The sequence below is a fragment of the Daucus carota genome, chromosome 1 (genome assembly GCF_001625215.2).
Source record: "Daucus carota subsp. sativus chromosome 1, DH1 v3.0, whole genome shotgun sequence".
Lineage (NCBI taxonomy): Eukaryota > Viridiplantae > Streptophyta > Magnoliopsida > Apiales > Apiaceae > Daucus > Daucus carota.
The window spans coordinates 11,871,139-11,886,519 of NC_030381.2; the positions used below are offsets into that span (position 1 = coordinate 11,871,139).

Sequence of the window (15,381 nt, forward strand, 5' to 3'; positions counted from 1 at the left end):
GGAAGAAAGAGTCTCAGATTTATCAGTCACACTGTAATTAACCTCCACACCATAAGGATTGTAAATTTGTAAATTGAAACTCGGTCCACCAATATACTCCATAGCAATCAAATAATAAGGCTTAATACAATAATAAAGCATCATCTTTTCTAAGCCCTCGATCCAGTTCCTTTCAACACTATATTTACCATTCCACACCACTCCTGGAGCCACATGCAACAAAAGCCTCTCTGGAATAGGCCCACTATTTTCAATAGGAAACTCTTTCGGTAAAATCTAAAGAACAATAAATTACTTAAATAAGTTCAGATTATAACTATCACTCGATATTACTAATAAAACATAAAAGAATGATTCTAACCAGTATCCCAGCAATGTAGTCTGAACCAAAGTTTGGACACACAAATGTACTTCCTCTTTCGCCCCATTTCATATTAAAATTTACTACATAAACAATCCCAGATAGTTTTCCGTCTTAAGAAATAATCGACCACAACTCATGCATAGTAAACTATGAATTAAAGAAACATACCTTGGCTGCTTTTGATCAAAGACCTGAAGAACAGAACAAAAAGAAAGTTAAATATGGTATGTAACCAATGTACAAACTGGATTTCAGACTTAGAACACAGAGCACAAACCTCGAAGTAGAAGACGCCATGCAGAGCTTGCAAATAGTAACTGCCAGTACAAATCAAGGTGCAAGATAAGTAGAAACTGAAGAGTTTTATTACCAAGGCAATTATGACTATGTACCTGCAGTAGACAAAAACAAGTCAAATCAATTGGGTTGTGGCTCGATACAAAGTAACCGTGGTTGATCACAGTAATCACAGTTACAGTAAATATATTATTTTCTAATATCCCAAAGTATTGGAAAAAAACTAAATATTTTATAAAATAAAAAAGATTTAATTAAGAAAAACACTATTATTCCTAAATTTTAGAGGTAGTACATACACTTTTCTATATTGAAAAGTTTATTTGACATTGTACAAATTCAAAATGTTAATACAGTGTTTATATACCTTAACTTACCAACCCACAATTTATGCCACTAAGTGACTAAATTACGTTCATGTATATTGTAATTTGTACAGAAATTTACCATTACAACTCTAAATTAAATTAAACTGTATTTTTTACAATAAAAATTGAAAAAAATTCACTCCTACAAATCAACTCCTACAAATCAAACTGTAAGTCATCTTAATTCACTGATCACAAAATGTCTTAAATTCTGTGTGGAGTGTGAAGTAATTTGTGGTTCATTCGCCTGGACACGAATTTATGCCACCAACTGACTAAAATACGTTGATCTTAAATGAAATTTTTACAAACCTTCACTATTACATGTCAAAATAAAATTAAACCATATTATTTACTATACAAATTCCTATTACTATAACAATGACAAAGAAGACCCGTGACGAAGAACCATGAATATACTGAATTCCTATTACTATAACAATTATTTTAAATCATATAATTTAATATACAAATTAATATTTTAAATAGTGTTGGACAAAAGAATAAATGCTTACCTGTCTTCATATATTACAAATAAACAACGTCATTTATTAAATGTAAGGTTAGTTTCAAATATGGCTACACCTGTAACAATTACTAAAAAACACTAAAAGTTTCAAGTTTATTTTTTTAAGTACAACAACTGAGACAAAAAAAAATTTAATGATATTAGAACTATACGTAAAATTATACCGACAACCAACATTTATTCTGTTCAAAAAAGTATCATAAATTTTTATCGCTCAACAATATATTTTTTTAAAAGTTAGATGAACGACACACACATTAAATGTGAACTATAAACTGTGTCATATTATTTATGAAACACATTTTTCACCCTAAATTTATGAAACAAAATATTTTATAAAATAATATTGATTTAATTAAGAAAAACACTATTTTTTTCTAAATTTTATTTTACATCAAAAGATTCAAATGTTAATGTATAAAATTATATACCTTAGCTTACCAACCAACACTTTATGCGTCTGAGTGACTAAATTACGTTCATCTAAAATGTAATATGTACTGGCATTCACCATTACAACTCTAAAATAAATTAAACTGTATTTTTCACGATACAAATTAAAAAAATTTTAACTCTAACAATTCATATTTAAAACTTTTTAAAACTAACGATAAAGATTATACAAAATTTTGGCTAAATTCTTAGCTATTCCCTCCAAATACAATATCAATAAAATTTATCAACAAATTTATGCCACCAACTGACTACAATACGTTGATCTTAAATGAAATTTTTACAAACCTTCACTATTACATGTCAAAATTAAATTAAACCATATTATGTACGATCAAAATTAAAATACGTTGATATTATTTATGAAGCACATTTTTCACCCTAAATTTATGAAACAAAATATTTTATAAAATAAAATTGATTTAATTAAGAAAAACACTGTTTTTTTTCTAAATTTTATTTTACATGAACAGATTCAAATGTTAATGTATAAAATTATATACCTTAGCTTACCAACCAACACTTTATGCGTCTCAGTGACTAAATTACGTTCATCTAAAATGTAATCTGTACTGGCATTCACCATTACAACTCTAAAATAAATTAAACTGTATTTTTCACGATACAAATTTAAAAAATTTTAACTCTAACAATTCATATTTAAAACTTTTTAAATCTAACGATAAAGATTATACAAAATTTTGGCTAAATTCTTAGCTATTCCCTCCAAATACAATATCAATAAAATTTATCAACAAATTTATGCCACCAACTGACTACAATACGTTGATCTTAAATGAAATTTTTACAAACCTTAACTATTACATGTCAAAATTAAATTAAACCATATTATTTACGATCAAAATTAAAATTCCTATTAATATAAGAATTATTTTAAACCATATAATTTAATATACAAATCAAAATTTTAAACTGTATTCAGCCAAAAGAATGAATGCTTACCTGTCTTCATAAATTAATTTAAAATAGCAAAAAACAGAACTTACTGAAGATTAGCAGGTGCCGCCACTGACAACATGTAAGGCCTACAACCGGATGCTGTACACAGAGTTCAACTGTAATCAAATCCAAACTAGTTCAGCTACTACAGTGAACATAATGGAGCCGCGTACTCAGCACACTAAAGTAAATCTATGCCCAAATTAACCTACAGCTGTAAACATCATATCTTACAAAATACTTGATCAGAACACAGTCCATTATTACACATCTCAGAAAACATATAACTTTCATTACGCCCTACCTTTCAACACAGATACTAATCTGCAAACTCACCCGCCTTCAATTCAGGTGAGTAAATGACGCACCTAATCTTTCAATTATGATTTCAACCATCAATGTGGTATATTAATTGAGTTATTTCTTTGTTCGAATTTTTCAGAATGGAGCTTAACAAGTTCGAATCAATCAAGAAGTTGAACACAGAGCGCTTCGACTGGAAGTGTAGACTTCGATTACAGTCAATGTGGAAAGGACTAAACAGAGAAACAAAAGAGTTCTGGGGCATCAATATGACACTCATCGATGATTCGGTTAATTACTTTAAAACTTTCAGCTTCAAACTGTTTTCTTTTTAGCCAGCACAGTTTAATAAATTTAGTAAATATGTCGTTTTTTATAGAACCACAGGATTCATGGATTTGCAAGTTCTAAATACTGTAAAGGACTTTTCGAACAATTGAAGGAAGGAAATATTTATATTCTCACAAATTTCAAAGTTAAGGATTATGTTGGCGACGAAACCTACCGTCCGGTTCGAAACAGAAAGCATATTTACTTCACAACACACAAAAATAGAGACAGATTCGGGTGTTGGTTTGAAAATTGAGAAGTTTGCTGTGGACCTGTTCTACATGGGAGAAATTAAAAAACTAGCTGAGGACAACCGTTTCTTAATAGGTATAATAACTGTATATTTGTTTATAATTTTAAATGGGAGCTAATTTAACCAAAAAAATGTAAAGATATGGTAGGAAGGATACAAAATGTTCGAACGAACATCAAGTCAATCAAAAATGATGTCGAGAAGGTTATTACAAAGTTTGACCTCACTGATGGAAGGTATGTTCAAATCTACTGACCATTTAATAACAAATAAATTTAGTTTATCATTAATGTTATTCTGAAATGATTTGTGTAGGTACACTGTTCCTGTGACTCTATTTGATGATTTTGGAGTTCAGTTTGCAGAAGAGCTGGAAGATTGTAAACAAACAGAGATTTATATTATCATTGCTGCTGCAAAAGTTGGACTCTATGAGGGTAAGATATTTTATAGTCACTTGCTGTTAGCATTACAAAATTTAACTGCTAGAGAAATTTTAAACAGGTATAGCTAATCTAACAAATTATCCGGCAACAAGAATTTACATCAATCCTACACACTACAGCATCGGAGAGCTTAAAGCCAAGTAAAAAATGACTACCTTTTATGAATAAAGTCTAAATTTTTCAATTTACCAAGCAAATAATTGGTTCAAATGACTATGCAGAATGTTGGAAACAATTGAAGAAACGGTTTCATCACCACCGCAGGAAATTACAGAGTTAAAAACTCTTACTATCAAAGAAATTAAAGCAATGACTCCAGATTCCACAGAGGTAATATGTTTTGCACTTTCTATTAATAGGAGACAAAAATGAATAATGCTTTGGCTTTTTTCCAATCAACAGTGCAGAGTTAAGTGCCAACTTAAAGTAACTAAGGTCGAAGAGCAGTCATCTTGGTTTTATGCTGTATGCACAAAATGTCCAAAAGAAATATCACGAGTCGATGGGGTTTTTAAATGCGAGGACTGTAACAGAATTATTCCATACCCTGACAAAAGGTTAGAATATGATTACTATTATACATCAAAATAGAAAATACAAATTTGAAAGAAAATATCTTTTGTATTAGTTTATTTATATATATGTATATTGCAGATTCCGTATATGCACATTATGCAGCGACAACACAGGTAGCATTGCAGTAATTTTCCTGGACCAAGAAGTTACTCGGATTATCGAGAAAACTGTGTTTGATATAGAAGTGGATGCTATTCAGGTTTGCATGTATTAAACTTTGTAATATCATAAGCAAAAGTGCTCACTAACTTAAAAGCAGTCACTAACCATCTTCTTTAAAGGAAAATACCGAGGGGAAATTTCCAGCAGTTCTCAAGACATTTGAGAAGAAAGTTTATACCATCACTCTAAACATTACAGAGAACAATCTCAAAAAAGGATCAATGGTGTATGAGGCGGATGAGATTTTTGACAAAATTGAAAGCACTGCAAACTTTGATCCATCGACAAACACAGATACTCAAATGGTTGAGGCAGCAACTGTAGACGTAAGCTGAAGTTTTACAGATCATATAAAAATAATTATTCAAGGCTGAGGTCTTGAATAAATAATTATTTATTCCCGAAGTTTTACGCTTTTTAATTAATTATTCAACAGCTGAAAGATGACGACCTCAGCACACCAACAACTGGAATTTCTTCTACAAAAACAAGGGCAAGGGTTGATATTGAGCCGGTGGCATTTGATCCAAAAGAAGATACACCAGCCAAGCTCAACAAAAAGGATAAGAAGAAAAAGGTCTTTATGCCCAATATTTTTACTGCAGTCTACTTCAGTAGTAACTTCTGTCATCGAATTCCTTAACTCTATCATCCAATTTCAGGAGTAACTGCTTCGTACTGGACGTCAACAACTACTTTTGCCAATGAAGAAGAATTTGAAACTTCGGTCTCTGATACAATTCAGAGTTTCCAAGACTTTTGTTATAATTTCTCTGAATCTATGACTCTGTCTGTTTAAATATTCTAAACTGTGCTGAATATGTTTGCACTATTTTTTGGCGTCCAGGAACCTAACTATTTAATCTACTCGGACTACTGTTTTATATAATTGCATACCTATATAGCTGCTTCCTACCACATCAGTATTTAATCTTGCACAGGAGTAGTAAGTTGAGGTATTTAATATGCACTTTAATTGCATCAGATTAGGTTATCTCTATATATACCACATGCAATAAACTGTGAAAAAACTGCATCCAAAGGCAAAATGTCTTCACGCTATGCAGCTCTTGCAAACCTCAAAACAGGAGTTGATAACTACAAGATAAAAGTTCGAGTCATACGCAAATGGAGAGGAGCGACGAAAACTGGAGAAGAATTCAAAAACTTCAACATCCTGCTGCTAGACAACAAGGTTAGTACAATCAAACTGCAATTAAAATTGTATGATTTAACAAATGAAGTTGTGCTCTAAGTACCACAACAGATTACTACTAAATTGCATATTTTGCAGAACAATACAATACATGCTTTCGTACCAACAACCTGTGCCTATGACTTGGAAAGGCAGATCATAGTTGGAAGCATCAATATTATTACAGGTTTTATTGTACAGGACTACAAAAAAACAGACAAGTTTAGGGTTGTGCGGAGGGATAATCAGCTTATTTTCACAACAGACACAAAGATCCAGCAAATCGAAGAAACTGCAGCACAAATTGCAACTGAGATCTTTGACTTTTATGATCTCAGTGAACTTAAGAACTACATGACTGAAACAACTTATGTCATTGGTAAGCAAGCTTTAGATTTAAAAATATTACAGAACTACTTATTAAACTGGGAACACTGATTATATAAATCTTAAATTACAGATGTTGTCGGTGTTATTAAGGATCATAAGATTCTTCTTGAACAAATTACAAATAGGCATGGAATTCAACAGGAACAAGCTAAGTTTGTTATATCTGATGGAAGGTTAGTGTAAATCCTGAAGCTAAAAAAAGTGGTTATGCTATTTATAATGATTGACATTTCTTTGTAATGTTAAACAGAACAAATGTGAATGTAACTTTTTGGGATAAATATGCACAAGTTTTTGTGGAAGCTATTTGGAAAAAAATGGAGACTCCAGTCATTATTATTCTTGCAGGATGCAGAGTGCAAATGTGGAGCAGTATGAAACATTTAGAATCCTCTTTCGGACTAATCATTCTATATTAATATATCTGCTTTCCAACATTCAGTCTATGGACTAACTCACTCATTATTTCTGTGTTCAAATTGCAGATGCTCCAAATGTCACACATGTTGCACCAACAACATTCTACTTAAATCTTAACCATCACAGTGTCAACCAGCTGAGGAGGATGTAAGCAACACTTTGAGTCACAGCTGATGCAGACATTATCAGTCAAAAAATTGAAAAATAATTATCCAATTCCATATGTAGGTTAGCTATACCTGATTTCTCAAAGAAAGTAATGGCAATGGAGAAGAAGAAGAAAGCTGAGCTGCTTACTGTTGAAGCCATAAAATCATTGGACAAAGATTCTGTTGAGGTAAAAAAAATTACTAGCTTATATAAAATTCATCATTTTTAAGATACTTATATGTGTAAATGGCAGGCAGAAGTTCTGGCACATGTAACCATCATGCACGTCGACGACCAACAGAAATGGTTTTTCAAAATTTGCACATCATGCGATTTTGAAGTCGATTTTGTCAATGAATTCTACAGTTGCGCAAGATGCCAAAGAATTGTACCATATCCAGAAATAAGGTAAACAAAATCATATGTAAAGATTGTATTTTATGTCATATCTCTAAACGGTTTCCGTTAAATAGATTTAGATTGGTTGTCATTGCTTTGGATGCTACCGGTTCACTTCAAATCTTATTGGAAGACAGAGAGGTTAGAAGTTTGCTTGGGAAAAGAGCAAGGCAGTTAATTCCACAGGTAAAAATTTAATTGGTTGTGACGAAAATAATTAAAATCAGAATTTGTTTCAATTCTAATATTACCACAGGAAGCAACTGAAGAGTACTTCCCAGAAAGTTTCAAAATGCTTGCAACACAAACATTTACAATCAAAATGGAGATCCATGCAGCAAATGTTTTGAAACAATCAAATCTCTACTGGGCTACAAATATATGCCATGGATTCAAGTTGGAGGAGATGGACACAGAAATGGAACAACAACCACAAAGCCAAAGCATCAACACACAAGCCACTACATCAACAGCACATCTACCAGGAATGTCTGACCTGAACTGCAATTCATCAGCAGTAACCAATTAGGCTTCAAGCTTAAAAAATTTTCATTCTCGGAATATGTAATGCATAAACTATGACAATATTCGAACTTTTTCTCTGTAACTCATGTAGTCGACTAAGTATGCATCACAATATCTAATCGTCTTAAATTCATTTTGTCTATGGCAAATCTTATTAACTCCAAAACCCAAGCAACGCGGGCACAAATACTAGTTATGGTATATGGCTTGGTAGCAAAAGAAAATGTCATCATTGATGAAGTTGCATTGGTTTCTGGTCTTAAGCATAACTTGCTTAGCATTAGTCAACTATGTTGTCACCAAGGGAGATGACAGCAATGTGGTACTAATTGGACAAAGAAAAAGAAATGTGTATGTAGCTGACTTCAACTCTGTTAAATATGATTCAGTCACTCGCTTCTCAGCAAAGCAAGCTTAGATGACAGTTGGCTATGGCACAAAAGATTGTCTCATTTAAATTTCAAGACAATGAATGAGTTGGTTAAGAAGGATCTGGTTAGGGGAATCCCAAAGTTGGAATTTTCCAAAGATGGTATGTGTGGAGCATGTCAGCAAGGAAAGCAAAAGAGAAGCTCTTTCAAAAGCAAAGTTCTTTCATCACTTGTAAAGCCTCTTCAATTTTTGCATATGGATTTGTTTGGTCCAGTCAACATTATGTCAATTTCAAAGAAGAGATTTTGTCTAGTGATTGTTGATGATTTTTCAAAGGCATTAAAAAACAATCCAGATGTCAAAGTTGAGAGAATCAGAAGTGATAATGGAATTGAATTCAAGAATTCAATGGTGAAAGAATTTTGTGAAGAAAAGGGAATTATTCATGAGTTCTCTGCACTAAGAACTCCACAGCAAAATGGAGTAGTCGAAAGGAAGAATAGAACCCTAATAGAAGCTGCAAGAACCATGATTAATGAAGCTCAATTGCCAACCTATTTCTGGGCTGAGGCTGTGAACACTTCTTGCTTCACTCAAAATATATCCCTGATAACCAAATCTCACAGTCTGATTCCCTTTCAACAGTATAAAGGAAAGAAGCCTTCAATTAGCTTTGTTCATGTGTTTGGATGCAAGTGCTATGTTCTAAGTAATCAAGGTGAAAATCTTGGGAAATTTGAAGTCAAAGCAGATGAAGTTATTTTTGTTGGATACTCTAATGGAAAATCGTTTAGAGTTTACAATCTGAGAACTAACATTGTTATGGAATCAATTCATGTAGTTTTTGATGATAAAAAGATTCAAGGTCTGTCAGATGAAGGATTTCATGACAATCTCAGATTTGAAAATGAAGGTGAAGGTGATCTATATGATAGTGATGATGATTGTGATGACTATGTTCAAAATGCTAGAATTAATCCTGGAATTAACATTCCAACTGATGAGCATTCAATAGATGAGACAACAGCCATCGAAAACTCAGCTGAGGCATCAGTTGAAACTCCTCTGGATTCATCAGACGAAATAATGTCTCAAAATTTCAATCAATTTAGGAATAATGAGATTGCATATTTAGGGGGAGCTTTTCGACATGGCAATCTGAACTACAACAATGAGACTACTTCATCAAGACAATCACTTCCACCTCAAAGAAAATGGACAAAGGATCATCCTTTTGAATTAATAATTGGTGATGCAAATTCATCTGTACAAACTAGAAGAGCTACTCAAGATTAATGCTTATATAGTGCATTTCTTTCACAGGATGAGCCTAAAGTAATATAAGATGCTCTCAAAGATGCTGATTGGGTTCTTGCCATGCAAGAAGAATTAAATTAATTTGAGAGAAACAAAGTCTGGAAGCTGGTGTCCAAGCCTAAGAACAGAACAATTGTAGGCACAAATTGGGTATACAGAAACAAAATGGATAAGAATGGAGTTGTCACCAAGAACAAAGCAAGGCTTGTGGCTAAGGATACTCTCAATCTGAAGGAATTGATTTTGATGAGACATTTGCACCAGTTGCAAGATTGGAAGTCATAAGAATCTTCTTGGCCTATGCTGCTCATGCAAATTTTAAAGTCTATCAAATGGATGTCAAAAGTTTTTTTCTTAATGGTGAACTGGAAGAGGAGGTATACGTAAGTCAGCCTCCTGGTTTTGAAGATCCAGATTATCTAGAGTATGTTTACTTCTTAGTAAAAGCACTTTATGGTTTAAAGCAAGCACCAAGGGCCTGGTATGACACTTTACCTCAATTTTTATTAGATAATCATTTCACTAGAGGAACTATGAATAAAACTCTATTTTACAGAAATTTAAATGATGCATTTATGATTTATCTTAGTTCAAATTTATGTAGATGATATAATTTTTGGGTCTACAGATGAGAAACTTTGCAAAAAGTTTGCCAAACTGATGAAAAATCAGTATGAGATGAGCATGATGGGAGAGCTCACCTACTTTCTTGGTTTAAAAGTTAAACAGGTAAAGGAAGGTATATTCATAAATCAAACTAAATACATCTATGATCTACTTAAAAAGTTTAATTTAATGGATTGTAAAGAAGCTAAAACTCCCATGCCAACTGCCACTAAATTTGAATTAAGTCCTAATGAGAAATCTGTGGACATTTCAAATTATAGAGGAATGGTTGGTTCTCTCTTATACTTGACAGCTAGTAGACCTGATTATATGTTCTCTACATGCCTCTGTGCTAGATTTCAAGCAGATCCTAAAAAATCACATCTAATTGCTATTAAAAGAATATTCAGATATCTTAAGGGAACTCTAAATCTTGGTATTTTGTACCCTAAAGACTCTAGATTTGATCTAATTGGATATTCAGATGCTGATTTTGCAGGATGCAAAATTGATAGAAAAAGTACAACAGGCACATGTCAATTCCTTGGAGACAGGCTGATTTCTTGGTTTAGCAAAAAGCAACATTCTGTTTCAACCTCTACAGCTGAGGCTGAATACATTGGAGCTGTAAGCTGTTGTGCACACATATTGTGGATGAGAGATCAATTACTTGATTATGGTTTATATCTCTCAAAAATCCCAATATTCTGTGACAACACCAGTGCTATTGCTATAACTGAGAATCCAGTACAACATTCAAGAACCAAGCATATTGACATCAAGTATCACTTCATAAGTGAACATGTGATGGCCGGCACTATTGAAATGCATTTTGTTCCAGGTGAAGAACAAATTGTAGATATTTTCACAAAGCCCCTTGATGAATCCACATTCAGAAGGTTGGTTAGTAAATTAGGTATGTTAAATTTCTCCTAATTTATAGTAAATTTGTTTGTAATATGGTAGCCAGAATTCAGCTACATTCAATTCCTCAAAAATTGATTTAGTTATAATTCTGGATAAAATAGTTGATATTTCAACTGATGAGATATTGAAATTATCCTATATTGGAGTATTGTTTTAACGGAAGATCTTTCAGCTCAGCCATTGAAACAATATCCTATTGTCTTGTTTTTAGTTCGATGGATGACATCATTTGAAACTCTTTAAACTGATCCTCATCAATCGAATAAGAATTCCAAAGAGGCGCATATCTCATCCATCGAAATATCTACCACATCTGAGCCGTTGAAATCACTTTTATCTCTTCTCTACTTTATACATACAATCGTGTGTGTAATTTTTGCGGAGTTAATTAAAAATTATTTCTCCACAATGGTGATTTTTCAACCAATCACAACAATTTTCTGTGAAAGTATTTAAGTATTTTCAGTATTTTCATTTCTTTTCATCTCACTCTTTCGAATTCACAAGACCTCTCTCTCTCTCTCTGTGCAAAAAGAAGCTCATATATTCTTCAATTTTTCTCTGTAACTACAATGGCGCCCATGAAGAAATACTCATCTCCTACTGGGTTCATTTATGAGAAGAACAATTTTGAGTCATTTGTGAATACTGAAGCTGTAGAAGAGAAGGAATTCCACAAAATGATGGAGTTCATCAAAGTCAGCCAACTCTCTCATGCCATGCTTTCAACTCCCACTGTCTATCATGAAGTGGTGGAAGAAATCTGGACTATGGCTGAATTTAATAGTGAGCATGAAACTATATCCTTCTCTCTTAAAAATGATGTGTATACTGTTAACTGTGATGTCATGAATGCATGCTTTAAGATTCCTGAGAATACTGTTGCTACATTGCCTATTGATATCCAGTTAGTTAACATGCTCAATGCCATGAACTATACATTACATACTTCTGCTTTAGGTAAAATAGTTAGAAAAGGGCTTAGGAGAGAATGGAGCTATTTATGTGATGCATTTGTTAAGGCATTCTCTGGCAAAATCAGTAATTTTGATGCTATTACTTCTCAGATTTTTCAAATGCTTTATATGTTCTTAACAAATGAGTACTTTAATTTTGGTGGTTTGATGATCCAAGAAATTGGGGAGAAACTAGGTGATAAAAATGATAGGCATAAAAACATATATTATGTTAGGTTTCTCATGATGTTGGCAAATCATGTAAATGATAAGCTAGTTATCACTAATCAGGAAGCCAAGCTTCCAACGTTTGTGCAGGAGAAGAGAGTGTTTAAAAACCTCTCAAGAATGAACTTATATCCCTCTGTGGAGGTGGTCTACTTTCCAATCATAGAAGCTGGTAAGGAAAAGCAGGTATTTGGCTTTCCCTTAACTCTCTCTCAACCTCCTACTTCTTTGCGTTCTGCTACAATGGCTGCTGGAAATGACCAACAACAGCCTTCCCAAGTAGCACAACCTTCCAAATCTAAATCTAAAAGGCCAACCTTAGGTGCCTCCCAAAAGGCACCTGTTGTAAAATCCAAAAAGCACAAACCTGAGGGGAGTGTGCAAGGTGGAAGTGAGGGGGAGGCACAGGGTGAACATCAAGAAAACCTTAAGAATGAAGTTGGAGAGGTGAGTGAAACCCAGCCTAGCCACTCTGTAGTCTCCCAAAAGGCTACAGAAATTAATATGGAATTTAGCTCAATTCTAACAACATCCTCCCAAAAGGATGTTGTTATTGAAAATAGCCCACAACCAGGGGCACACTTAAAGAGGGGGAGGGACACTTCACCTATAAATGCCTATGGGGGAAAGAAGACAAAAGGTGGCCAGTCTGAGGAGACTGCACACACATCTCAGGCTAAAATCATTGATTTTATGCCTAAGACATCTCAAAATCAGATTGATGTGACTCTAGTAAATGTGGAGTCACAGCCCCCTTCTACTCTCTCAATCCCAATTTCCTCTATTTTTGATCTCACTATCTCTCAACCCCAAACACAATCCCCAACTTCTTCTGTGGATGTGGAATTAATTCACACCACTATTGTAAATTCTTTATCTTTAGATTTCATGGAGAAGCCCCACTCTGAGATTGATCATCATCAAATTGATGATTTGTTCGATCTTTCTCATCAAATTTCTTCTTCTGTGACAGTGTGTTCTGTAGATTTACACTCAAAATCAATCACCACAGACTCAACTGTCACAGCTTCTTTGCCTATTTCTTCTTCATTTTCGATGGATCTCCTTCATCCATCAAATAGTGTTTGTCCTTCAACTGATGTGCTTAATAACCTTCATCAGTTAAAAGCCTCTTCTATGAATGTTTCAATTGATGACACTCATCAGTTGACAACTACTAGTTTTTCAACTGATATTTCATCTACCACAGTAGTTGATCACATCATAGCTCAAACACTCTTAGGATTGAGGGAAGAGTGTGAAAGTGTGGAGAGGCAGCTTTGGGAGCTGGCAAAAGGAGAGCTAGTGGAGAGTTTAGCTATATCTTCCAGCCAGGAAAAAGGAGAAGACTTGAGTGGTTCCTTAGCAGGAACAAGTAAGGGAGATGTGAGTTGTGTGGTGAGCCAAGGGGAGCCCTTGATGCAAGAACAAAGAGAAATTGAGAGAAATGCATGTGTAAATGAGGGGTCAAGTGAGCAAGAAATTCAAGCTGAATACAGAGCCATTTTGGACAGTGTGCCACTTGACCCTGAGACTTTTACACATGGAATGTCCTATATTCAAGCCTTTGCAAGATTGGACAATCAAGCAGCTGAGAGGAGTCTCAATCTTATTCACACCACTGCATCTATGCTAAGAGCAAAGGAGGCAATTGCAGCTCTGCTAGCCAATGCTGGTGATGACGTTCAATACGAAGATGACAGTGATGAGGACCTCCATGATGCTCTTGAAAATTCTATTGGTGAAGAACTTGCAGAGCCCTCTACTTCTCTACCATCTTGGCTCTACATGAAATCAGCCAATGCCACTGTGGTTAGCCTGAAATTAAAAAGACAAGCTTCCACTTTGGTCAACTTTCAAACTGGAAGCTCTTCTTCTCCAATTTCTGCTACTCTTGCCAGCCAAGCCTTGGATAATCTCAGGCTTCACAAATATCAATCTCTGCATTTCCAGAAATAAGTGGAGCTTTTAAATTCAACCATCATTGCAGTCAAGAATGATCTGTCCGCCAAGATTGATGAAAGACTTCCCAGCAAAGCTGTCTCTGCCATGTCTGATTCTGAGAAAAGGCATGCTAAGCTAGAAAGTAAGCTAGACACTGTGGAGGATAGAGTAAATGTTTTGGATGCAAGGATGCATGAGATGCTGCAACACCAAAGAGTGCAGACTGATCTTTTACAGCATCTTCTCATGGCATCAGGCATCAATGTACCTAGACCACCTGCACTTGATGAAAACAAAAAAGGGGAGAAAGAACCCTTACCATCACCTGCAGAGTTGGTGTCTAGAATACCTCCTCCCTACTACACTGCTAATGAGATCAGAGCAAGGAGCAAAAGGGACTCAATAAAGGAAATACTGGATCAATTATTGACAAAACAATCTTCTTCAATATCTACAGCAACAGTTTTTCCAACTTCTTTTCCCACTACAACAACAATTTTCAGGGTAATCACACCTGAGATTGTAATTCCATCAAGGAAGGAGAAGGGTGAGCCATCAATTGTGAATGAATTCAAAGCCAATCCTGTCTCCTATCAACTCTGAGTATACAAGGACTGGGAAGGAAACAAGCTCAATTTACTTCCCTTTAGCCAGGCCTGATAAAAATGAATACAAACTTCTGGGCCAATAAATCAAGAGCTACAAAGATTGCACAGATGAGGCTTTAAAAGCTCATTTTGCTATTATCTACAGAGAAGGCCAGATGCTGTTGTTGGAACTAGCCATCCACATTATTCTTTTGCAAAAGCTGAGGAGGTGGCTAGGGAGTGTGATAGAAAAGAAATAGAATCACAACTTGCTATGAACCAACAAATAGAAGTTGATGAAAGCTGGTATGCAATTGAGCTCAT

The 15,381-nt window shown here is 34.3% G+C and overlaps 2 protein-coding genes across 2 annotated transcripts; both read left to right on the forward strand.

The window, feature by feature from the left end:
* The first annotated feature begins 3,143 nt into the window (after positions 1 to 3,143).
* On the forward strand, positions 3,144 to 5,909 carry LOC135150802 (uncharacterized). The gene is made up of 12 exons (XM_064087980.1): positions 3,144 to 3,322; positions 3,414 to 3,564; positions 3,654 to 3,931; positions 3,997 to 4,093; positions 4,173 to 4,294; positions 4,362 to 4,443; positions 4,525 to 4,633; positions 4,706 to 4,860; positions 4,958 to 5,078; positions 5,161 to 5,367; positions 5,478 to 5,618; positions 5,704 to 5,909. The coding sequence occupies exons 3-12, from the start codon at positions 3,760 to 3,762 to the stop codon at positions 5,707 to 5,709; spliced, it is 1,212 nt and encodes a 403-aa protein (XP_063944050.1). The 5' UTR covers positions 3,144 to 3,322; positions 3,414 to 3,564; positions 3,654 to 3,759; the 3' UTR covers positions 5,710 to 5,909.
* Positions 5,910 to 6,097: 188 nt separating this feature from the next.
* Positions 6,098 to 8,318, forward strand: LOC135150803 (uncharacterized). The gene is made up of 7 exons (XM_064087981.1): positions 6,098 to 6,615; positions 6,697 to 6,799; positions 6,877 to 6,998; positions 7,112 to 7,193; positions 7,275 to 7,383; positions 7,450 to 7,604; positions 7,670 to 8,318. The coding sequence occupies exons 1-7, from the start codon at positions 6,591 to 6,593 to the stop codon at positions 7,791 to 7,793; spliced, it is 720 nt and encodes a 239-aa protein (XP_063944051.1). The 5' UTR covers positions 6,098 to 6,590; the 3' UTR covers positions 7,794 to 8,318.
* The last annotated feature ends 7,063 nt before the right edge of the window (positions 8,319 to 15,381 follow it).